The sequence below is a fragment of the Lepus europaeus genome, chromosome 18, assembly GCF_033115175.1.
Source record: "Lepus europaeus isolate LE1 chromosome 18, mLepTim1.pri, whole genome shotgun sequence".
In the NCBI taxonomy this organism is placed as follows: domain Eukaryota; kingdom Metazoa; phylum Chordata; class Mammalia; order Lagomorpha; family Leporidae; genus Lepus; species Lepus europaeus.
This window is the reverse complement of record NC_084844.1, coordinates 15,479,785-15,506,384: the sequence shown is the minus strand read 5'-3', so window position 1 is coordinate 15,506,384 and position 26,600 is coordinate 15,479,785. Positions and strand designations below refer to the sequence as shown.

Sequence of the window (26,600 nt, the reverse complement as noted above, 5' to 3'; positions counted from 1 at the left end):
TAAGTTACCATGAATTTCTTTTTCTTATCTACGCTAAAATCTTTTTATCCTTCTATCACATTTCCCAGTTTATCTTTAGATCAGCCTTACTAAATTACACTATTAATCTCAAACCCAGCTCTGTGAAAATACTTTCTTAGTACTTTATGTCCTGTTCATCTTGATATTCATTCTTCATTTCTCATTTTCCTGATCTTTGCTTTGATTTTGTCAGACTTTATACCACTCTTTCATGATTATCCAGTCTTGTGCCAGATTCCTCCTAGAAATTCCCTTCTGTTAGAAACTTTTATCAACAATACCTCAAAAATTATTTAAAGTTCTGTCTTCAAAATAGACCCCAGATGATGGCTGTTTTGTAACTTGACTCTTTTTTAAAAAATAAAATGAGTTATAATTCTAGGAGAATGACTAAAAAGAAATCTTAACTTTTACACTATTCATGAATACTGTCAGACAGGAGGTCTTGGTTTCAATTTTATTACAGCTTTTTTTTTTTTTTTTTTTTTTTTTTTTTTTTTTTTTGACATGCAGAGTTAGTGAGAGAGAGAGAAATAGAAAGTTATAGACAGTGAGACAGAGAGGTCTTCCTTCTGTAGGTTCACTCCCCTAATGGCTGCTACGGCCAGTGCTGCGCCGATCCGAAGCCAGGATCTGGGTACTTCCTCCCAGTCTCCCATGCGGTTGCAGGGACCCAAGCACTTGGGCCATCCTCCACTGTCCTCCCGGGCCACAGCAGAGAGCTGGACTGGAAGAAGAGCAACCGGGACAGAATCTGGCACCCCAACCGGGACTAGAACCTGGGGTGCTGGCGCCACAGGTGGAGGATTATCCAAGTGAGCCATGGCACTGGCCTACAGCTTTGTTCTTAAGAAAGTCCTCTTCAGGATCAGCTGTGCACATGGTATTTGTAGATTCTTGCATCTAGTGTCCATAACCTCACAGTACATCAGGACTGCTTGCAGGGTTTGCTGAGTACAGACTACTGGGCCACCAACCCCTAGAGTTTCTGATTCAGCTGCTCTGTCATAAGACCTAGTTATTTGCATTTGTAGCAGATTCACAGGTGATGCTAGGCTACTGGTTCAGGCACTGCATTTTGAGAACCAATGGCCTAAACTACACTCTTTTTTATGTACCCTCATATTTGTTATTATCTAACCTAGAACATTTTGATTTGGATATCCTGCTTTTTACAGCATGACATATTTTCTTTTTTTAAAGATTTACTTATTTATTTGAAAGTCAGAGTTAAACAGAGAAAGGAGAGGCAGAGAGAGATCTTCCATCCGCTGGTTCACTCCCAAAGAGGCTGCAATGGCCAGGGCTGCACCAATCCAAAGCCAGGAGCTTCTTCCAGGTCTCCCACACGGGTGCAAGGGCCCAAGGACTTGGGCCATCCTCTACTGCTTTCCCAGGCCATAGCAGAGAGCTGGATTGGAGGTGGAGCAGCCAGGACTAGAACCAGTGCCCATGAGGGATGCGGCACTGAAGGTGGTGGCCTTACCCGCTAGGCCACAACACTAGCCCCCATATTTTCTTCAATATTGTGACCTTTGTATTTTTTAAAAAGTAATTAGTGACATCACTGGTCACCTCATTCCTCAATGGCATCTTAGCTGTCTTCATTTTTACTCCTTCCTTCTCCCAACACAAATACATGATTCATACATTCCAAATAATGATACTGATGACAGCAGCTAACATTTATCAAACATTCATTCTGTGCTAGAAACTGTTCTGAGGACTTTATTTGTATTAATATAATTCTTACAACTCATCTGTGATGTAAGTACTTTAAGAACCCAGAATAACTGATGAGAAAACCTAAACTCAGAAATGTTCCTACAGATATGGAAAAGTGGAAGACATGGGAATCTAACCTAGGCTTTTTGGGTTCAAGGCCTAGACTCTTACTTGCTACATTGCCCAACTCTTTACCTCTGTGTTACCCTCTGATAGGGTGTCTTGAAGTCACTTGCTCATACTGCTTTACGTAGGCATAATCCTCACTGCTCCAGTGAGGCTTACTAACTAAATGACTTGTCAAGTTTTTGTTTTTTTTTTTTTAACTAGACAGTGTATGTTTTTAAACTTTTTTAAGTTTAAGTTTGAAATGCAGAGTTGACACAGAAAAAGAAGAGGAGGGAGGGAGGATGAGAGGGAAGAAGAAAGGGGGGGGGGGGAGGGAAGGGGAGGGAGAGAATATCTTCCATCTGCTGATTCACTTCCCAAAAGCCTACACAGCTGGGGCTGGGCCTGCGCCAGGCCGAAGTCAGGAGCCAGGAACTCAATCTGGGTCTCCCAGATTGAGGGACATAAGTACTTGAGCCATTATCTGCTGCCTCACAGGGGTGCACACGAACAGAAGCAGAGGTAGACCGTATCCCAGACACTCTGATTTGGGATGCAGGCTTTCCGAGCAGCAGCTTAGCCCACTGTGCCACAGTGCCCACCCTGACAGTTTCTTGCTAACTAATAAAGTTAGAACTAAGACCTAGGTCTTCCAAATCATTATGTCCACCCCCTCAACCAGTATATTTTCTTTCAACCTCCGTAGATTCCCAAAGCCAAGTCTTACAGCATCAAGAATCATGTTTCCAGTGTTGATTCAGATCACTTCTCAGAACAAAAGTTTTTTGTTATGTCTTAGAATAAAATACCTCATTTTTGGTGTTAGGTTCTTACTCATCTCATCTCAGCCACCTTTTTTTTTTCCTATCTGGTAAACCCTTTTAATGTAGATTTCTCTCACCCATCTAAAACATCTAGTATACTTTTTTTTTTTTAACAGTGAATTGCATTAAAATTCTAGGTTTACAAGAAAAATATCGTGCCCGTCTTCCACCATGCCCTTTGGTATACACAAAACAGTATTATGACCATTGGACAACCTGTCATGTCTACGATGGTATATCCTGTTTTTTAATGGACTAATTGTAAGGGTGGGGAACGTCCAGCCTACAGGCTATATAAGGCCCATGAAATCATTTAATCTGGCCCTGTCAAGACAATGACAGGCAGATCTTGAAATTTGGTAATTCTCTAGCATGCTATTTTTTAAGTTGATAATTTGGGATGGCCCACAAATGATGTTACAAATATCCAAATGGCCCTTTTCAGAAAAAAAAGGTGTCATGCCCCTGGAAAAGTATCAGTTTTCTCTAATTTGGATGAAAACACCATCATCAACCTTATAAAGTAATTGAACTTCATTACTTGATACACATAGTACCCCCATGCATGAGGGTAAAGGGAGGTAAAATTAAATGCCTACTGTGAACTCTAAAGATAATCTCATCTGGAATTTTCTGAGAAGTGACTATAAAGAAGTTAGTATGACCCTGAGCTTCAAAGACTCCAAATAACTGTTTGCTGGAAAATTCTATATTCTAGTAAGATGTCTCATTTTTTTCTTTTCCCTGAATCTATTAAAGTCCTTGTGAACACTAGTTTTCAGCTATTTTTTTTTTTTCCTTTTTGATCTCTGGGACCTTAATCTTTCTCATTGACTGACTGTATCTCATAATTCTTGTCCATTCCTCTTACCTCCCTTAAGTTCTACTACCATCCTTCAATTTTCTTACATTTCCCCCCTAGAGTGCTGGTTTATGGCTGTCTAATAGCCCCAGATTTTATTATAGACATTTATTTATTAAGGTTTTTAAATAGATAGAGTCTCTTGAGTAGTAATCAGTGCTGTCTTTGTCAGAACTCAGCAGGTAAAATAGTTATTCTGATGCATGACAGTGCTTTAGTAAAATTCTAGTAAAAGACTTAGAGCATTAAGAATTAAATTATAATCATTTCTCCTTTACTGAGCAATATTGGATAAATAAAATGTTTCATTATTTTTGAATCAGTTGGTAAGATTATGATGAAAGATTATATTATTAGCTGTTAGTAGCCTGCATGTATGCATATAAATCACTTGAAATCATCATTCCTAATAGTGATTATTTAAAGCAACCTCAAGTGTGACACTTGGAAGAGGTGAGAGTTCTGCTGTATTCCCAAGCTTATTTTGGCATTAACTGTGCTTTTAGAGCTTTAGGCCTTTGTTGCCATGGAAACAGTAACAGCCCCCCTTTTAAAAATATACTCTTAAAGTTTGAAATATTGTGTATGTGTAGATGTGTAGATTTTGAATGCACATTTCAAAAATATTTCCTGTATTCTTCCAATGCTTTCTCATTTTTATCCACCAAAGAAAATAAAGGAGTCTTCTGGCTATTGTAATGATATTTTATATTACTTTTTACAGGGTCTTTTAAGAATAATTTAGAATCTTCTGTTTGTCAATAATAGATGAGTATTTTGAAAAATGTACTGCTCTGAAACAATCAGGTGTCTTAGACACCTGTAGTTATGATATTAATAGATAATGCAGACAATTCAGTTTTTAAATTCATGTGATACTGTTGTGTCAATGCTATACTAAGTATCCTATTATAGTTCATTTGATGCAGTTTGAAATTACCTAAGCAATCTTCATAAAATATTTTAAAATTTCATAAAATATTTTAAAATATTTAACTATTTATTTGACTGTATATTAATATTGTTCCTTCATTTTTCCTTTTAAAATTCAGTAAATTAAATTTATATGTACTTTCAGGAAGTTAATTTTGATCCATGAATGATTCTTTGTTCTTTATAAGTATAAATGATTTCCATTTCATGGAATATTCCAGAGACTTCATGACTAAATTTGTAGTTATGTCACGTTTTTTAGCATCCAGTGTCAAACTGGTATGACTTAATATTTTTGGTCACTAAAAGTTTGACTCCTTACATTAAGTAAGAGAATTGTTTTCCCTGTTAAGCTACACAGATTAGGCCTCATGGCTTATGTTTAATACTATTTACAGTATTTAACACAACTGAGTATTAGCAAAGAAAACCTTCTGATTATAACTATTATAACAAAACCTTAAAACATAATCCTGTCCTGTCCTTAGTTAATACATGAATATAATGACAAATGATTTTTTTTTTAAAAGAGATGTTTGCTCTATAAAGAGAAAAAATAGCTTAATGGGCTATAATAGGCAATCACAATTTATGCCTATTTTAAATATTAGATTTTAGTTTTTTCAGCTTTCAGAGAGTTTTTAACAAGACCCATCTCCTCTGTGAAGAATGCAGTTAATTTTTTTTTTTTCTGGCACAAAAACTAGGGTAACCTGATCTGAGTCTGACAGAGTGTGTTGTTCGTTTAAGTGCTTCCATCTGTTGCCTGCTGTTCCCCTTACTCATGACCCCTCTGTGTTTCTCTTTTTCCTTTTCTCCTTCTCTTTCCCTCCGTCTCTCTTTCCCTTCTTTTCTATTTCCCCCTCTCCCTCTCCCTCTTTTTCCACTTTTTCCTTCCCTCCATCCCTCCCTACTTTCCTCTTCCTCCTCCTGCTTGGCCTCCTCCTCCTCCTTTCTCTCTCTCTTCTTTTTGTCCTTAGCCCCTCTGAGGAAGGCAAAGTTTGTTGAGAGCCCACGAATTCCAGAATCCGAGCTTGGCTCACCAACCCTCACTTCAGCTCAGAAACTGGACGTGGATGCATACTGCCCTGGTAAGCATGCATGCAAAGTGTCTGCTTTGAAACAGGAGGATTAGATCAGGTCCATCCAGCAGAGCAGTATTTTGCATGTATACTACTTACAAAAACATATTATTACCTCTTTTGCAACTGATTACATATTCTCTTTAAAGAGTATATTTATTACTGAACATCCTGTTTTAACTATTGATATTAAAATGCAGTATTGCAAATAATTTAAAAAATCATCTTCAAAAGGTTTAAATCATTTTTTGTGGATAAATATTTTGTGATTTGAGATATTTGAAGAAATTGTGCTATGGCCACATACAAACAGCACAGTTGAAGATATAAATAAAAATTCAGCACTGGACTTTTTACATATAACCTATTGTACTTCATTCCTATTGGATTTCTAGATAGCTACAGAAAAAAATTGTGATACAGGGAACCTTAGACCTGAATTAGAAAAGAAATATAGATTCCTGAGTCCATCTATTTTGGCCATTCACTTTTTAGAAATACCTCTACTCATGAATGGCCTGTTAACACATGTGAGAGTTCACTAAAACCCTTCTTGTGCGGGAGCCAAACTGAGGCAGGCCCATTATCAATGCTTAGATTCTTTGAAGCTTAGATGAGTTGCCTGGCAACATCCTTTACACTTTCTCTACAGTGAGTCCATAGAGCTGTGTCTGAAATGTTCACAGCTCTAGTTGAGTATACAGATGAGACCATTAGTAAAAGACCTTAGAAAACTTGATTTTAGTTCTTTTGTTTATTCCTGCTCATTAAAATTGATGTTAAGTCACAGTGAATGCAGCTACTACATATTTAGAGCATTAGAGGTCAGCAAAGTAAATTGATTCCTAGTCGTAAGGAAACTATCAGAAACGCTGATCCACCATGTCAGGATAAAATATCTCTGAAGCCAGATAAGACCTGCTAAAATGAACAAGCAAACAGAAAACCCAGTGGGGGACAACTTGGGCCAAACAACAAAACTAAGACATGTTTGATTTTATGAATTAATTTTGAATGTAGAAAGACCTTGGGATTTCCCTTTCAGAGTAGTGCAGACTTCCTGCACTATTGTGGATGACGGGCTTTTCTAAATCAATTGTGGTTATATCTTAGGGTGGGACTTCTGCCTCCATGAGAAACAAAATTGCTCTGTAGATAACATCACAGCATGTGGTTAGAAGAATCTTTTTTGTGTTCTAAGGTATTACCAGACTTCTTGGGCAATGAAATACTGTACTTTACACTTCATGCAAATCTTAGCGAGTTAAATAAAGTAACTGCTAATTCCCTGTTCCTTATTTGAATTTTGGAAAAGAAACCCCATCAGAGACCTTTTGTTTTCCAGATTCACACATCAGAATGACTGTCAGGGTGATCTAATCTCACTTCTTGATTGCCCATCTGACATCCTTAATCTAATGTAGCTATTGATATTGTCATAAAGCAAAGTAACTGCTGTTTGTTGGAATACCAGTGGTGAATCACTTTGAACAATTTTATCAATGTGATTATTTAAAAATATGTTCCACAAGCATGAATTCTTTGCTCAGTTAGAATTGAACCAAACTAAACCTCAGTAAAGATTTTTAGAAAGGCAGGAAGAAGCCGAAAATGATGTTAGAATGCTAATGGCCATCCTATACAGACTTTTTCCTTATGCTTATTAGAGCATAGAAACTTCACCGGGACTTGCTCTGTGACAGTAAAGTTTTTAGGGCCTAAAGTTTTTAGGTATTGTGCTGCTGGCTGAGCCGCCCCTTACCGTGCCAGCCTCCTGTGTTGCAGTGCTGGTTCAAGTCCATGAGTTGGAGTTCTGGCTCCTAGAGTTCCTGTCTCCTGGCTTCTGCCAGGCCCTGTCTGCTAAGGGCATATGGGGAAGTGGCCAGCAGATGCAGGATCTCTCTCTATGTGTCTTCTCTCTGTGTCACTCTTTCATATAAATAGATGAGTCTTTAATAAGAAAAATAAAGTTATTACATTCTCTGAAAATAAGTTTGTACTGAGATAGAATGGTAATCTGTGCCTTGTAGCACAGAGGTTACACTGCCACTTGTGATGCTGGCATCCCATAGGAGCGTGCCGGTTCGCAGCTGCCTGTTATCCACCTGAGGAATAGCAGAAGACGGCCCAAGTCCTTGGGCCCCTGCCACCCACATGGGGGACCTGGATGGAGTTCCAGGCTCCTGCGTTCAGCCTAGCCCAGCTGTGGCTGTTGCAACCATTTGGGGAGTGAACCAACAGATGGAAGATGTCTGTCTCTGCCTGTCTCTCCCTCTCTCTGTAACTCTGCCTTTCAAATAAATAAATAAATCGTAAATAAAAGGTAATATGAGGTTTAAGCTATTATCTCTGCATATTAACAAAAAATAGCAAAAGACAAATGAGTAAAGAGTACCTTCATGAAGCAAACTGTTGGGGCTCTGAAAAAACACCTCAGAGTCTGGTTATTTGGCAGGCTGATTGCTTTGAGCTAAAGATCAGAAGGCCTCAGAACCAAGGTTTCTCTGTCTCTTATCCCTTTACCTCTTTGCAGAGAGGAAGTTTTCTCTGATGTTCCCTTATCTGCCTAAAGATAGATCCTCCAGAAAGGAACTCAATTATCAGGAGCCTCCCTTCCGGCAATCTCATCAACCAGGAAAGATTAAGTGTTATCATGGGAAGCAGAAGGTTGACACCATACCCAGACAGTCACAGGCTGTCACCCATTCTGAGGACTCAACCATCCTCCCCAAATCATTGACGTTCCCCTAAATTACCTGTGTCCTCCTGACTTTGCTCTATGAATCATGTAAGCTTCTGTATCTCACTAGATATTCGAGTACTCACTTTCCTGACCTGTGATGCCTCCCTGCACATAATTAGTTTGTATGCCCTTTATCCTAGTAATCTGTCTGCCGTCACTTCATTTCATAGAACTAAATACTGGAATCTTTTAAAGGTAAAGAGAAACTTTTTTGCTCCCCCTAGAGGGCTAATATCAGTCTATGCTTTTGGGGAAGAAATTTAACATAGAATATACTATCAGAACAATGATTATTTTATTATATTTATATATAATAATGCAATGAAGGCTAATGTTGTGATATCCTCTTATCTACCTGCTTTACTCATTATTACCCATAAATTTAAGAAACTATTTCATCTTGCAGAGACAACTTTGAGTTTATCATAAAAGAGCAGCGGTTCTCAAATTTTAGCATACTTCATACTTAAGAGAGCATGTCCAAATGCAGACTGCTGGCTCCACCCTGAGAATTTCTGGTTCGGTAGGTCTGAAGTGAGTCAAGAACTTGCGCTTGTAGCAAATTCCCAGATGATGTAGAAGCTGCTAGTTAAAGTTCCATGCTTTGAGATCTGATTGGATTAAAGGGCTACTCTAGACTGCTTACAAATAATGCAGTGAACAAATGCTAGAAGGCTGTGGAATTCATGCTACTACTATTGACTTCTAGAAAGTAGTTAGTAATGTTTCTTTATCATCTAAACTAAAAGCTTTTGGTAGCTATATTTTAGATTTTGTGTTTGAGAAATGAACTTTTATTTTTGTTGGATTGTCTGTTTGTACCTAGCATCTTTGTACCAAAGCCTGACTTTTCTGTGTTATTGTATATGTACAGGAAATTGTAGATCAAACAACCAAGTCATTAATACGTTGTCTACAAAGAATATTGAATCTGTATAGCATTACATTCTAGAATGTTTAATTCCAGTTTTATTTTTCCTGAAATCAAATTTGTTGTAGGCAGAAAATGTAGGGGGAAAAAATAAATAAACTGTATATTTTGGTTCAGTAACTGCAGCTTATGGAAGTGATTGATTGTGTTAACTAAACCATCAGAGTAGGAGATGTTCAAGGAATTGTATTGTATAATTACCTCACAGTAGGGAAAGAAGACCTGGAAAATGTAAGTGATTTGTCAGGATCAGAAGCAGAATTTATTATTGAACTCTTAAAGTGAACACAGTGTAGTTCAGAAAGACATTTCCTTCTACTCCCATTACTATGCAAATTCTATAAACACTCATTACTTAGATTTAAAAAAACAAAACATAATTCAATTTTTATGTTTGAGATGGGACTGTATTCTACTATCATGAAAAAAGCTAACAAAGTGATATCAATGACTAAAGAATAATTTCCAAAATAACAGAACAGACTCATACTCTGTAACTTTTCGGCATGCAGTGTTACTTATTGGCTGTGTGGCTTTGGGCAAGTCACTAAACTTTTCTAAGCCTCAGTTTCCTCATCTCTAAAAATGGGGATCATATTCTTAAATCAGATTACTATGTGTATAAAGCATTCCACAGAATGCTTGGCCCCTAGTAAATATCTATGAATGTTAGCTAATTTTATTGTTATTACAGTAATAATTGTGAGGTGTAGCACACGATCTTAAATTGTTTTCTAAGTCAGAAAAAAATGTCTAAAAATGTTGGGTCATTTTAATTAATTGTGTCTTACTCCGATTCAGTTCTGATTTTTACCTTCCAGTCTTGTGATCTGGAATATGGCATGTAATTTCTTTGTGCTTCAGTTCCCCGTCACAGCAATTCATATATAGTATGTCATTATTTTATAATTTTAAAAATTGTGTATCTACATAGATAGATAATATATTCCTAGAAAGAATATCTAGAAGACTATACCACTGAAACTTTGATTGTTTAAATAGGAAGAGAATTAGGAAACTAGGAAAGCCAGAGATAATATTAATGTTAGCAGAGATTGTATATGGTAGGTGGGATTACATACAAGTGGTTTTAATTTTCTTGGTCAGCATATGTGAGTGAAAGTTCAGGTTCTGGAGTTAGATCTGCATTTAATTTATGGTTCTTCTACATACTAGCTCTGTGCTTTGTCTAACTTTCATCGCCTTAAATTCTGTGTAAAATTGTGGTAAAAACAGACCTATCTTAAGAAAAAAAAGACTTATCACATAGAATTATTACCCAGATTAAGTGAAATTACGCATATGCCACATGCTTAGCTCGAGTAGAATAGCAGTGAGAGATGTTAACACCCTTCCTGTTATTCTTGTTTCTCATCATCATCACTACATTTTTCTACATTTTCTGAAATTTCTACAGTGAACTTGTATTGGAAATTTAAAGTAATCAGGTGCCATTAAAGGATGGTCTTACTCTTTGTTTATATTTTAGTTTTTAAGTGTTTGTTACACATTATAATTATACAAAATTTCAAGTATAGAAGTGAACTTTGGCACAGATGCAGGCCACATTGACAATTTAATAAGACTTTTTGTCTACATGGGCAAGGTTAAGGACCAGAGTCCAAACCAGCCTTCTGAAAACAGCCAGGCTTCTATCCATCAAATATTTTCAGAGGAATTTGAAATTAATCTTTTTATATAAGTCCTTTGAAATCTCTTTTAAAATGACAATGGTTTTCAAAGCATTGTGTTATTTAAGGTAACAACAAAATTGAGATGTGTTTTAAAATTCAAGAAGAAAAGAGTTATGATAGTTATTTGGTACATATTCATAAGTTATTTGGTACATATTCATTTTTGCATCTGTAAAGTACTTTTCATTAGGTCTTCTTATTTCAGCATTGTACATTTATAATGCAAGTATAAGCCACTATAAGTAAATAAAATATTTCATAGAAAATGAGTAGTTCATTTAATTATCTCTTCCCAACTCCTCTACAGTCATGATCATTTCAATTAAAAGAAAAGATTGCTTTGTATTTCCTTCATTTTAAAAATTTCTAAAAACATTGTCAAATGTTATCTTTATACTAAATAATTAGGTATGTTTCTTTTTTTTTACTACAAATTTTGTACTTAGAAATAAAATCCTGTATATGATTTTGCATTGGCCTTTGTATGCCAGCAGTCTTTTTCTCTTAATAGACATCTTCTGTTACATTGTAGTTACATTTTACTGTAAACATGGTAAGTGTAAAGCAATTTTTTAAAGATTTATTTATTTAAAGAGTTGACGGAGAGGGAAGGGGGGGGAGGGAGAGAGAGAGAGAGAGAGAGAGAGAGAGAGAGAGAGAGAGAGAGAAAGATTATCCATCAACTGGTTCACTCCACAAATGGCTGCAACAGCCAGGACTGGGCAAGGCTGGAGCCCGGAACCAGGAGCTTCTTCCAGGTCTCCCATGTAGGTAGCAGCAGCCCAAATGTCCCAAACACTTGGGCCATCTTCCACTGATTTTCCCAGGCCATTAGCAAGGAGCTGGTTCAGAAGTGGATCAGCCAGAATAGGAGCTGGTGCTTATATGGGATGCTGCCGCTGTAGGCAATGGCTTAACCTGCTACACCACAATGTCAGCCCTGTAAGTTAAGTTAACTTGCCAGGATTTAGGGTGGCTCTGAGCTCTTTAAAATTATAGGCAAAAACTTTCTACTTGTACATGTGTACTTTGCTATAACAGGTTCTCAAAGCAGTCTGACATCTCTCTGTCACCACAAAAAGAAATACTGTTATAAAGGTTGAAATGAAACAGACCATTAATATTTAGAATACCACCACAAACCCAGAGAAATTGGATGCTGGGTAAATTTGAATGTAAAGAAGGAAGTAATTGAATTCCAGTGCTTACCTACTCAGGGTGTGACAGTTAATGTAATAAGTAATAGATGTGAAGACCAAGAGATAAACAGAAATAATCTCAGTTTTTTTAAAAGCATAAGAGATACTCTGTGGGACCAACACTGTGGTGCAGCAGATTAAGCTGCTGTCTGTAGTCCAGCATCCCATGTGAGCACTGGTTCAAGTCCTGGCTTTATTTCCAATCCAGCTCCCTGCTGATGTGCCTGGGAAGGTAGCAGAGGATGGACCAAGTGCTTGGGCTCCTGCCCACATGTTGGGGACCCAATTGAAGCTTCTGATTTCAGCCTGGCTCAGCTGTGGCTGTTGCGACCATTTGGGGAGTAAATCGGCAGGTGGAAGACTCTCTGTCTCCCTCTCTCTGTAATTCTGCCTTTCAAATAAATAAATAAATCTTTAAAGAAAAAAAAAAGAGGTACCATATGATTACTGTTTATGAAAATAAGCATTCCAAAGAATATGAATATAAATAGCTTTTCTTTCCCACATTGCCCTACCCATGCAAGTTCTTAACATGTGAGAAAGATGCTTTGATGACTGAAATGTTTCACTTTGAACATTTTCAGTTATTTTCCTAACATAGCTTATCATTGCTTAAGGGGTTAATCCCATCACACTGACTTTTAGATTTTTTTTTTTTTTTTTACTTTTATTTGACAGGTAAAGTTATAGACAGTGAGAGAGAGACAGAGAGAAAGGTCTTCTTTTCATTGGTTCACTCCCCAAATGGCTGCTACAGCCTAAACTACGCCAATCCAAAGCCAAGAGCCAGGTGCTTCCTCCTGGTCTCCCATGCAGGTGCAGGGACCCAAGCACTTGGGCCATCCTCCGCTGCCCTCCCGGGCCACAGCAGAGAGCTGGACTGGAAGATGAGCAACCGGGACTAGTACCCGGCTCCCCAACCAGGACTAGAACCCGGGGTGCTGGCACTACAGGCGGAGGATTAGCCAAGTGAGCCATGGCGCCGGCCTAGATTAATTTTTATTGAGGTGTTTTTTGTGTTATAAATTTTGAAGACTCAGCCTATGAATGTGGTATTTAGATCCATAATTTAGTTGGATATCCAGATGAACAGTTTTCCCATTAACTGTGAAAGCCATTTCAACTTTCTGTGTTTTCTTTGTTTCTCTTCTCTTCTCCTCCTCTTATCTCCACTCCTCTCAGCCTTTCAAGTAAAAAAAAAAAAATCTTTTTTTAAAAAATCATTTTCTGGAGCAGGCATTTGGCCTAGTGATTTAAGATGCTGGTTAGAATGCCTGCGTCTCATATTGGAGTGCCTGGGTTCAGTACTCAGTACCCAACTGACGTAGCGGTGATGGCTCAAGTGATTGAGTTCCTGAAATCCATGTGGGAGACAGGATTGAGTTCCCTGCTCCTAGTTTAAGCCCCGCCATTGGAGGCATTTGAGGAGTGAACTGGCATATGGGAGTGCTTCCATTTTTCCTCCTCTCTCTACCTCTCAAATAAGTAAATATAAATAAGTAAACATATATAAATAAGCTTCTACTTGAGGCTGTTCACTACCACCCTTTTTAAAATTGCAGCCTGGAGAGAACTGATAGTCTTGTCAAGCCATTTGGTAGAATCATGATGGTAAAATTTGATTGCAGAGGTTTAGTGAATGAGAGAGAAGAATTAACAATTAGTGAATATAAGCTGCTATTCCAGGGAATTATGCTATGAGAGGGAAAAGTGTAGCAGGAAACTAGCTGTAGGAGACTGTGAGACAAACATGGATCTTCTAAATGAGAATAATCTCCAGTCTGGTTTTATGCTATACCCTGGTAAGGGAGGAAAAAATGATGATACAGAAGAGAGGAAAGAAATGCTAAAAAAAAAATTTACTAGAAGAAATGACAAATGATAATAAAAAACAGAAGTGAAGGGATTAGACATAGAAAGGAATAAAGTTTTTTTTTAAACTATTTTATAGGCTGGGATGTAGATAATTAGGTAGATAATGGTGATGTGAGCCTGCAGAAAGTTTCTTCTGATTGCTTATTTTCTAAATTAGATGGAGAAAACATAACCAGCTTAAAGTAAGGATGGGGAAAGATATTGAAGTTTGAAGATAAAGAAGAATGTATAAATTGTATTTAAAGAGAGTAAATGGCTTAGGGAAATGTAGTAGGGTTCCTAGATACTACTGATGTCTCACTTAACATTGGTCATTAATTTAAAGAGGGATTTGTTAGTAGTATAGTAAAAGCCACATTTAATTAATAGAATAGATGGAGAATAGAACCTTAATCAGAGTTGGGATACTGCCAGATTTGAATAATAAGATTAGATCAAGGAAGTTGAGGATATTTGAAAGGAATGTGATTATAGTGTTGGACTATGAAATCTGAACTGAGCAGGAGAGGATATGAGAACATGAAAAGTGAGAGACAAGGATAAATTCAATGGGTTCTAGATACCAATGAGATCAGGAGGAAAAAAAACAAGCTAGATATATCAGAAGTAGTGATCAGTGACATTTGAGATTGAGAGATAATAAATACCATGTAGCCATTAGTAATGACAAGGTTCCCTAGTGTGGAAGTAGGAACTGAAAAGGAGTGAGGAACAAGATCACTGAGGCTGAGGAGGTCTATGAAGTGAGAAGCTGGGCTGCGAGACCAAGATCTCTGTCTGAATACTGACAAAACTATATTTGGAATAGTGTTTGAAGCTGTGAGCAGAATCATTTGGTAGAATGACAAGCGAACTCAAAGTTTAGAGAAACAACAACGAGGAAAAGGAGTGGTTAGTCCAGCTTGATGATCTGATATTTACAGCTGGAGTGTTAGCGGAAAAAAGCAGAGGAACGGTCCTGAGCTGACTCTTCTAGAGACACCCCTTGGAGTGTGTTTCCTACTCTTGATTAATGTGTTCTGTCCTGTTATACTTATCCAGTATTTACTTCTGTATTTTATCCTGATATCTTCCTTCTTTGAAAAATGTTTCAATTTTTAGTAGCTACTAATATTTCATGGTTCATAACAATTATCCATTTAGTATTTGTTGAGTACTATATAGCAGATGTGAGTCTGAGCACTTGGGAATGTGTTAATGAAAATGCTGCATAAAGTCTTATGTTCATGGATCTTATAGTTTAGCATAGCTCATGTAGCATAAACTAACTTCTCAGTTCCCCGGATCACAGTTTAGGAAATTCTGTTCTAAGAATATCTGCTCTGGAGCCATCACTGTGGCTCAGTGGGTTAAAGCCCTGGCCTGCGGCACCAGCATCCCATATGGGCATCAGTTCAATTCCCAGATGCTGCACTTCCAATCCAGCTCCCTGCTAATGTGCCTGGGGAAGCAGCAGAGGTGTACTTGGGCCCCTGCACCCACGTGGGAGACCCAGAAGAAGCTCCTGGCTCCTGGATTTGGCCTGGCCCAGCCCCAGCCATTGCTGCCATTTGAGGAGTGAACCCCCAGATGGAAAATTTCTGTCTCTCCTCGTTCTTTGTAACTCTGCCTTTCAAATAAATAAATAAATCTTTTTAAAAATACACAAAAAGAATATCTGTTCTAGTACAGTCTATACTGGGTATAGTAATTTTCTATAATGCATATGACTTTTATGTTTTTAACATGAGTATACTAGACAGTTGAAAGACTGACTGCATATTGGCCAGAGGAGCAATGGTAGACTTTGGCCAAAGGGAAGGCAGGGAGGGTAGATAGCAATAGTAAAGTGGTAAGTTACTTTTCCTCTCCATTATTCCTTTCTGTGTTGATCAGGAAAAAGTAATCAGTACTGGGAGATAAATCAGCAAACCTTGCCTGCAGCATCAGAATCTTAATATGGCACCATGCCCCTTGATTTACAGTAGAGTCATGTCCCAATATACTCTTCATAAATTGAAAATACCATACATCAAGAATGTTCTTCATATACCTGACATACTGAACATCAGAACTTAACAGTGCAGTACACTGTGGAGCATTGGTTATTTACACTTTGATGTTGTGGTTGACTGGTAGCTGCAGGTGGCTGCTGCTGCCCAGTTATCACAAAAGAGATCACTAACCCAGGAAAAGATCAACATTAAAAATCTGAAGTAAGGTTTTTACTGAATGCATATGGTTTTGCACCATCATGAGGTTGAAAAATTTAAAGTTAAATCATAAAATGGAGACTTTTTGTACTTTATATGTCTTAGACATTTTAATGAATATATTTTTATATATAATTCAAATAGTTCCAGTAAATTTAAAGGAACCTGAAACTGACATTTTAAATAAAGTAATGACTGTATTAGAGTTTGAGAGAGAGAGAGAGGGAGGGAGGGAGGGAGAGAGGGAGAGAAAGAAAGAAAAGAGAGAAAGAGAGAAAAGAAAGAAAGAAAGAGGAAGGGAAGGAAAGAAGAAAATAAATATAATACGAGGAGTTGATGTGGAGTCTGAGAATTCTCATGACCTACCATATGCAGCCTGGAGACCCAGGAGAACTGGTGGTGGAGTTTCAGTATAATCTTGGAAGCCTGAGAACCATGGTATAAGTACTGGTCTGAGTCCAGAGGCCTGAGAACAGACTACCATTTCCAAGGGCAGGAAAAAATGATATCCTAGCTCAGGCAAAGGAAGCATATGTACCCTTCCTCCACTTTTTGTTCTATTCATACCGATAAGGGATTGGATGATGTCCTTGCCCACTCACATAGGTGAAGGTGATCTTTGTTCCATTCTCCAGTTTAAATGCTAATCTGTTCCAGGAACACCCTCACAGATACATCCAACAATATATGAGCACTTTTACCCATTCAAGAAATATTATTAACCATGACAGTACATTTTCCTCAGAATTCCAGTTAACAGTACATTTTCCTCAAAACTCCATTCTGTTTCCATCTTGTAATTTGCACACTATAAATCTGTTTTAGTGTGTCTTCTCTGTATTTCTGCATATTTGATAAGTGTCATTTTGTGACCTTGTAGCATTAATCCTTCATTATTCTCTTCTAAAATCTCACCTTTTTTTATTTTTTATATTCAAAACACCCACACTGCCTTTCTTATAAATTCCTAGAGATCTTTCCCAATCCCCAATCTATACTACTATAGTACAATAAAAGTGCTTTCTAGAATGATACTTTTCTCTTTTATTCTGGGTTGTTACATCATGTTATTTTAATGTTCAGCTTCTAGAAGAAATCCCAGATTTGGAGACCATCAGAATAAATTTGCTATTTAAACAAATATGACTTCTGAGGATGTAATAATACTTTTCTCACAGTGACTAATCTGTAAATGACTTCCTTTCCACATTGGAATAAATTTGGCCTTGGATGAGGAAATGCAGGCCAATCAGGGAATAATAGAAATATGACATTGTAGAAGTAGTACATCTTTACCATATTTTATATCACAAATGTATGTCTATTCAAGGCAGACATTAGAAATCCCAATTTAGGGGCCAGCGCTGTGGCTCAGTGGGTTAACTCCCTGGCCTGAAGCGCCGGCTGCTCCGCATTCTGATCCAGCTCTCTGCTATGGCCTGGGAAAGCAGTGGAGAATGGCCCCAGTTCTTGGGCCCCAGCACCTACATGGGAGACCTGGAGGAAGCTCCTGACTTCTGGCTTCAGATCTGCGCAGCTCCAGCCATTGCGGCCAATTGGGGAGTGAACCATTGGATGAAGGACTGCTACCTCTCTTTCTTTCTCTCTGCTTCTCCCCTCTCTATGTAACTCTGACTTTCAAATAAATAAATAAATCTTTAAAAAAAGGACATTCCATGCAAATGGAACCCAAAAAAGAAAGAAGAAGTAAAATTACTAATATAAAAAAAAAAGAAAGAAAAGAAAAGAAATCCCAGTTTAAAACCAAAAAGGATAGTTTAGTGAACAATATCAATCTTAGTCATTTTAGTGAAACTTTTAAGGTTCTTGAGCTGATCAAATGTTGCTTTCCATTTCAGCCAAATAGTCATCATCACACATTATGTGCACGTAATATCTGTTGTACTTTGATGGCAATTTTGTAGGCTGGAAAACACTAGTTTAAGTGTTACCAAACAAGAAATACTTTGTATCTCTGTATATACCTTCTCTACAGTGGTTCCAATTTCCAAAGAGAGACTCAGAAAGGTGGGAAATTGTGATGGAAGATTACAAAGCGTTTAAAAGCCAACTAATGAATTTTGTTAATGCAAAATGAAAAGGCCCTAATCTTATAAAAATTACATGTTTGACTAGCAAGAGGGAGTATGTGTGTGGATCTTTCTTTGCCATTTACTTATGTATGTCGATATTACTAGCAGAAACATTAGTCATATTTAGTACCTATACTAAGTATCTACTAGTAAATATGTTTACTTATTGTTGGGGGGGGGGGTGGTAAATATCTTAAGGGGCCAAACTAAATACTTAGAAAATCACTTGATCATAAAAACTTAGATTGCTGCAAATTTTGTGTTATTAGACAGTTTTGTGTTACTGAGGTCAGAGAGGGGTAAATATTTTGTGCAGAAGTTAAGTCTCTGCTTGGGACATCCATGTTTATGTTTCATGCACACCTGATACACATAGCTGAAAACAGTTTTGTATGTCATTTTTAGTGCACCTGTGTTTTGACTGACCTCTCACATGAGGCCATGTGTAGAATTTTCCAATTGTGGTGCCAAGTCTACCTTAACAGATTTTGAAGCACTCATTTCAGATTTTCAAGTAAGAACATTCAACTTGTATCAAGAAATTGAAATGGTATTATTGACTAGTTGGTTACTTGAAATATATACAAGCTCATTTTTCAAGAGGGCTTTTAGGTTAGTTTGCTGTCCATCTGTTTGAGCAAGTTGTCTCTTATCTGGACTTGGAACTAAGTCTCATTGGAATTAGTATTTTGCATCAAAGTTTTGACAGGTTTTACCTGTTGTGATTAGGGTGCTACTATGAGCCTAAAGTGTTGAAAATGCCTTTCTGCCTATAACCTCCATCTGATGTTGCTCTTTTGCCATTGGACTGGGGGTAGGAGATTAGTGGTTGTCTACTTCATACAGCTTCAAGTCCCAAATGTATTTGAAAGCTCAGTGAGGTAAGTTCAGTGTTGTTTTCTGCTTTTTTTCTTATCTTTTACAGAAGTCATAACAGTTAAAGTATAGTTATGAATAGATGAGCCTGATATTGTAATTGCTTCCAGAAAATGATTTTTAAGTGGAAAGTGGAGTTAACCCAGCAAAACAGTGCAGACTTTTCGTAAGGATTTAAAGAGGATCATGAACTGCAAACTTTATTCATTCTAGCTTACTATTGCTTGACTCTGTTGCCAAGCAATTTTAGAATGAGTGTTCTTTTCTAATGTTCAATGTCTTATTAAAACATTAAGTATAGGGGCCGGTGCTGTGGCTCACTTGGTTAATCCTCCACCTGCGGCGCCAGCATCCCATATGGGTGCTGGGTTCTAGTCCCGGTTGCTCCTCTTCCAGTCCACTCTCTGCTGTGGCCCAGGGAAGGAGTGGAGGATGGCCCAAGTGCATGGGCCCTTGCACCTGCATGGGAGACCAGGAGGAAGCACCTGGCTCCTGGCTTTGGATAGGGGTAGCTCCGGCTGTAGCAGCCATTTGGGGGGTGAACCAACAGAAGGAAGACCTTTCTCTCTGTCTCTCTCTCTCACTGTCTAACTCTATCTGTCAAATTAAAAGAAAAAATTGCCGGCGCCGTGGCTTAACAGGCTAATCCTTCGCCTTGTGGCACCAGCACACCGGGTTCTAGTCCCGGTTGGGGCGCCGCATTCTATCCCGGTTGCCCCTCTTCCAGGCCAGCTCTCTGCTATGGCCCGGGAAGGCAGTGGAGGATGGCCCAAGTCCTTGGGCCCTGCACCCGCATGGGAGACCGGGAGAAAAACCTGGCTCCTGGCTTTGGATCAGTGAGATGCACTGGCCGCAGCGGCCATTGGAGGGTGAACCAACGGCAAAAAGGAAGACCGTTCTCTCTGTCTCTCTCACTATCCACTCTGCCTGTCAAAAAAAAAAAAAAAAAAAAGAAAGAAAGAAAGAAAGAAAGAAAAAATTGAGTATAAATAGCTACGCAAGGGATGTGTGTTTAGCCAAGTAGTTAAGAAACTACTTAAGATGCCTGCATCCCATGGGGTACCTGAGTTTGAGTACCAGCTCCAGCTCCAGCTTCTTGCTAATTCAAACCCTAGGAAGCTGTGTTGAAGGCTCAGGTAATTGGTTTCTTGCCACATGTGGGAGACCTGTTTCTGGTCTGGCTCTTCCCTGAACATTGTTGGTATTTGAGTAGTAAACCAACATATGGGATCTTTCTTTGTGTCTCTCTGTCTCTGCCTCTCAAGGTAATTAGTTAATGTGAACAGCTACATTATAAATCTTTGCATTATACCACAAGATGCCTACTCTACTCATGTTAAAGACAACTTTTCTGTTATTATGTTAATCAGTGTAGATCATCTTTGGTACTGTGTGACAAATCTATTTTAAAATCTAAAGGTATTATTTGTCTTATTTAAGTAATTATTCAATATACAAGTCAAAGTAAAAAAAAAACAGAAGCTGGTACAGTGGCACAGCAGGTTAAGCCACCATTGGCTAAGCTGGCATCCCATCTACTCTACTTCCAATCTAACTTCCTGATAATGTGCTTTGTAAGTTAGTGCTTATATACACATATATTATAACAATTTTTATATTATTTTATTTAGTTAATTGGTTATTTCAAAGGCAGAGTGACAGATAGAGAGACAGAGAGAGGTCTTCCATCCACTGGTTCACTCCCCAAATGCATCCAGTGGCTGCAGTTGGGCCAAGCCAAAGCAAGAGGCCAGAACTCCATTTGGGTCTCCCACATAAGTGGCTTGGTCCAAGCACTTGGGCCATCTTCTGCTGTCTTCCAACATGCATTAGCAAGGAGCTGGATTGTAGGCAAAGCAGTCAGGACTTGAACTCTGATAGGAGGTGCTGGCATTACAAGTGCAGCTTAACCAGTGATGTCACAATGCTGGACCCAAAGTGAGACATTGTTTGCATCACCAGAGTGGTCATGGGCGAGACGAAAATTTAAACCAAATAATTATAAATATTAAGGGATATTTTTGAGAGTTTTGAGCAAACACTCTTGGGAAAGGGAAGGCAAAGAGCAATAGCAACTTTAAGGGTTAAGAGCGAATACTAGAACCAGATTGCCTGCTTCAGTCACATATTAGCCATATGAATTTGAGTACTTATTCTTTCTCTAGTTTTCTTATTCACAAAAGTAAGGATAAAAGGTTGTATATCCCATAAGACAGTTTGATGATTAAATGAGTTGATATATATATTGACACAATAGACTTTTAGACACAATACCTAGTATAGAGTTAATCCCTGTATGTACTAGCTAGTGTTATAATTAATAAAAGAGATCATATATGAAAATTCTTGGATACTCATATTCTAAATTCTGTTTCAGTTGTTCTGTGTTTTAACATACCCCACCCTTCTTGACACAGACACTGTAACAGGAAGGATTATAGCAGAATCTAGTAAAGCAAAAAACCAGACCCAATCCTTGGTATGGAAATGGTCCAAAGACTAAAAAGTCATTGTAAGCCAAAAATTGAAGTAACTCTTAAGAATCCTCACAATTAACAGCTTGGATAGTGGTTCCCTACTGCTGTGTATTAAGGGTTCATCCAGAATGCTAAATTTTGAAGGATAAGATGATTATAGCAGTTTGAGCGTTTCTCAGTGCCAGTTGATTTGGGGAACTTGATAATCCTTTGTTTGTGGAGAGCTGTTCTATCTACTTGTAGAATGTTTAGCAGCATCCTGACTTCTCCTTTCTAGATGCCAGTAGTAACAACCCTTGTCCCCAAGGGTTTCTGATTGTGCCAATCAGAAATTTCTCCAGTCATTGCCAGATGTTCCTTAGGGAGTACAGTTAAAAAATCACTGAGTTATTTAAAAGAAACATCATTTCACAAAATTCTGTAACATTCACAGAAATAGTGAGTAGAGTGTGTAGAATAATGTACTGTGTACCCTTTTACTAGCCTCACTAATTTTTTTATTTAATAAATATAAATTTCAGAAATACAACTTTTGGATTATAGTGGTTCTTCCCCCCATAACTACCCTCCCACCCGAAACCCATCCCATCTCCTACGCCCTCTCCCATCCCACTCTTCGTTAAGATTCTTTTTTTTTTTTTTTGACAGGCAGAGTGGATAGTGAGAGAGAGAGACAGAGAGAAAGGTCTTCCTTTTTGCCGTTGGTTCACCCTCCAATGGCCGCTGCGGCCAGCGCATCTTGCTGATCCAAAGCCAGGAGCCAGGAGGTGCTTCTCCTGGTCTCCCATGCGGGTGCAGGGCCCAAGGACTTGGGCCATCCTCCACTGCCTTCCCGGGCCATAGCAGAGAGCTGGCCTGGAAGAGGGGCAACTGGGATAGAATCCGGCGCCCCAACTGGGACTAGAACCCGGTGTGCCGGCGCCGCAAGGCGGAGGATTAGCCTGTTAAACCACGGCACCGGCAAGATTCATTTTTAATTATCTTTATATACAGAAGATCAACTCTGTACTGAGTAATGATTTCAACAGTTTGCATCCACACAGGCATACAAAGTATAAAGTACTGCTTGAAGACTATTTTTACCATTAATTCTCATAATACATCACATTAAGGACAGAGATCCTGCATGGGGAGTAAGTGCACAGTGACTCCTGAGGTTGATTTAACAATTGACACTCTTATTTACGACATCAGTAATCACCCAAAGCTTTTTTCATGAGCTTCCAAGGCTATGGAAGCCTCTTGAGTTCACAAACTCTGACCTTATTTAGACAAGGTCATAATCAAAATGAAAATTGTTGGGGCCAGCACTGTGGTACAGCAGATTAACGCCCTGGCCTGAAGCGCTGGCATCCCATATGGGCACCAGTTCTAGTCCGGCTGCTCCACTTCCAATCCAGCTCTCTGCTATGACCTGGGATAGCAGTGGAAGATGGCCCAAGTCCTTGGGCCCCTGCCACCCATGTGGGAGACCCAGAAGAAGCTCCTGGCTCCTGGCTTTGGATTGGCACAGCTCTGGCCATTGTGGCCAACTGGGGAGTGAACCATCAGATGGAAGACACAATCTCTCTCTCTCCCTCCCTCCCTCCCTCCCTCTCCTCTCTCTCTGTAACTCTGACTTTCATAAATAAATCTTTTTTTAAAAAAAAACTGAAATTTCTTTCCTCCTTTCAGAGAAAAGTACCTCCTTCTTTGATGGCCCCTTCTTTCCAACAAGATCTCACTCACAGAGATCTTTCATTTAGGTTATTTTTTGCCACAGTGTTTTGGCTTTCCATGCCTGAGAGACACTCATGGGCTTTTTAGCTGGATCCGAATGCCTTAAGGACTGATTCTGAGGCCAGAGTGCTGTTCAGGGCACCTGTCATTCTATGAGTCTGCTGAGTATCCTGCTTCCCATGTTGGAGAGTTCTCTCCTTTATAATTCTGTCACTTATTATTAGCAGACACTGGTCTTATTTATGTGATCCCTTTGACACTTAATCTTATCTTTATGATCAGTTATGAACTTAAACTGATCATTTTAATGAGTAAGATGGTATTGGTACCTGCCAACTTAGTGGGATTTGGAGTCCCATGGCAAGTTTTTAGCTTTACCCTTAGGGGTAAGTACGAGTGAGCGTGTACCAAACTGTACACCTCCTCCCTCTCTTATTCCCACTCTTATTTTTAACAGGGATCAATTTTCAGTTGGGTTTAAACACCTAAGAAAAATTCTGAGCTTCACTAATTTTAACAATTTGTTTTCTCTATCCTTCCTCATTTTTTTCTGTCGTAATTTAGGCAAAACCCAGTCATTGTGACATTTCTCCTATAAATATTTTAATGTATATCCATAAAGTTTATTAATTAATTGGCTTTTAAAAAGTATTTATCTTATAAATATATAATACATATAGACCATAAGCAGTTAAGAAAATAGAGTGATGCAACTGAGATAAGAGTGACATTAATATTTATAAGAGCTGGCCAGTGCCGCGGCTCAATAGGCTAATCCTCTGTCTGCTGCGCCGGCAACCAGGTTCTAGTCCCGGTCGGGGCGCTGGATTCTGTCCCGGTTGCTCCTCTTCCAGTCCAGCTCTCTGCTGTGGCCCAGGAGTGCAGTGGAGGATGGCCCAGGTGCTTGGACCCTGCACCCGAGTGGGAGACCAGGAGAAGCACCTGGCTCCTGGCTTCGGATCAGCGCAGTGCGCCGGCCACAGTGTGCCAGCCGCAGTGGCCACTGGGGGGTGAACCAACGGCAAGGAAGACCTTTTTCTCTGTCTTTCTCTCAATGTACACTCTGGCTGTCAAAAAAAAAAATATATATATATATATACACACACACACACACACACACATATATATAATATAAGAGCTTAGAAGAGGAAGGAATCATTTTGCTTTCTTCAAGTCTCTACTTAAATGGGTAACATTTGGATTTTTGTGAATAATTCATGAATAATACAACACAAGAAAGGCTTTTTTAAGATTGATTTATTTATTTCAAAGAGTTACACAGAGGAGAGACAGAGAGAGAGAGAGAGAGATAGAAAGAAGTCTTCATCTGCTGGTTCACTCCCCAGTTGGCCACAATGGCCAGAGCTGCGCTGATCCAAAGCCAGAAGCCAGGATCTTCTTCCGGGTCTCCACAAGCACTCCCCAAGCACTTTTGGGCTGGATCAGAAGTAGAGCAGCAAATCTCAAACCGCCGCCTGTATGGAATACCATTGCTTCAGGACAGGGTGTTACCTGCTGCACCACAGCGCCAGCTCCGAAAGGTTTTTTTCATCTCTCTTTTTTTCCACTTCCATTCTTTTTGTTTTTCCATGACTTATCACTCTTTCATTTTCCCATCCCTTTTATAGCTTGTTGCTTATCATCAAAGAGGTCAGAGAATTATAAAATTTATTATAGAAATCTTCAACATAGCATTTAGCATTTCAATCAAAAGCTCTCCAGATTATATATACTATGAAGTGCTCTGTGATAATAATAAATTTTAATATTAAACAGGTAACTCAGTAGTTTTAGAAATAGTATCAAAAGGGCAAAAGAAGAAATTCATACCCTGTAGTAACAAAATGAAATTTTTTTTCATACAAGGGTGTATGTGTGGCAATCTACTTGAGTACAAACTAGAGGACTTGTTTTGAAGATGTATTCGCATAGATAACACTTTTTCCTGAAATTTTGTGTTAGAATGCCAAAGTTAGGCATAAGTAGAGAAATAAAGAACTGATGGATATTAGAAGTTATACAACCTGTGTAGCTTTCCTGTGGGGCATATTCTATTCTATGTTGAAATATAAAATTTCATAAAACTTTGTGTATTGTTGAGACAACACATAAAGCTTTTTGGTGTATAGAGGGCTAATTTATTTATTCAGTCAGTTAAGGTTTATTGAACATCTTTTATGTGCCAGGCAATAAGTGCACTGTAATCTGTGGATAAAGTTGTCGAAAGGATAAGCAAGGTCCATTTGCTCACTGAACTTATGTTTTAGTTGGACAGTCAATAAAACAAGTCAACTAATAAATGAGTATAAATTGTGCTAAGTGGTGTGAAAAAGTAAACAGTGATGTGAAGATTAAACAAGGATCTAAATAATGAGAAGGAAGATCAAGAGAAAATTAGTTGGAGTGCTACAAATTTAGTCATAACATGTAATAAATCTGAAGAAATTAATAGTAATACAAAAATATACAGCAGCCATTGAGGTAAAAATGTCCCCAGTGTCTAACATCCAGTCAGTAATCACCAGACATGCAAAGAAATAAAACGCCTCTGTAATTAAGATTAAAAATCAGTTAATTAAGGTTAACCTAAACATACAGTTTGATAGAATTAGTAGACAAGGAATAAAACACTTAGTTTTTTTGAAGATTTATTTATTTGAAAGAGTTACAGAGAGAGAGGAGAGACAGAGAGAGAGGTGTTCCATCCAATGGTTCACTCCCCAGATGGCCGCTACTTCCGGAGCTGTGCCGATCCAAAACCAGGAGCCAGGAGCTTCTTCGGGGTTTCCCACGCAGGTGCAAGGGCCCAAGGACTTGAGTCATCTTCTGCTGCTATCCCAGGCCATAGCAGAGAGCTGGATTGGAAGAGGAGCAGCCAGGACTAAAACTGGTGCCCATATGGGATGCTGGTGCTTCAGGTCAAGCCGTTAACCCGCTGCACTACGGCGCCAGTCCCAAAACACAAGAATATTAGTTCTTGTATGTTTTAGAAAATAGAAGAATGACTTGATATGTTGAAACATAAATATGAACTTTCAGAGATAAAAATCTGATGTCAGAGATTTAAATAAAAAAAGAAAATGGATAGAATTAACATCAGGGTATATATAGAAGAAAATATTATAGATGTTATATATAACTTATTTTACATGTAATTTTTTGTTATTTTGTTTATATACTTTTATATATAACATGAATGTAGGAATGTATAAACTTGTATATGAATATATGTATATGTAATCAGAT

General features: G+C 38.4%; 1 protein-coding gene across 15 annotated transcripts in view; it reads left to right on the top strand.

The window, feature by feature from the left end:
• The window catches only part of TANC2 (tetratricopeptide repeat, ankyrin repeat and coiled-coil containing 2), a 449,007-nt gene that overhangs the window by 218,307 nt on the left and 204,100 nt on the right, over window positions 1-26,600 (top strand). For 12 of the 15 annotated variants that reach the window (XR_009868432.1, XR_009868431.1, XR_009868430.1 and 9 more), the window contains one exon: window positions 5,454-5,564. The exons of the other annotated variants lie outside the window; for them this stretch is intronic. Coding sequence is in view for 9 of the 12 variants with exons in the window: in XM_062215498.1 (XP_062071482.1) it covers window positions 5,454-5,564 (111 nt within the window). In the remaining 3 variants the exon portion in view is untranslated. The remainder of the gene's footprint in view (window positions 1-5,453; window positions 5,565-26,600) is intronic. 15 annotated transcript variants of the gene reach the window in all.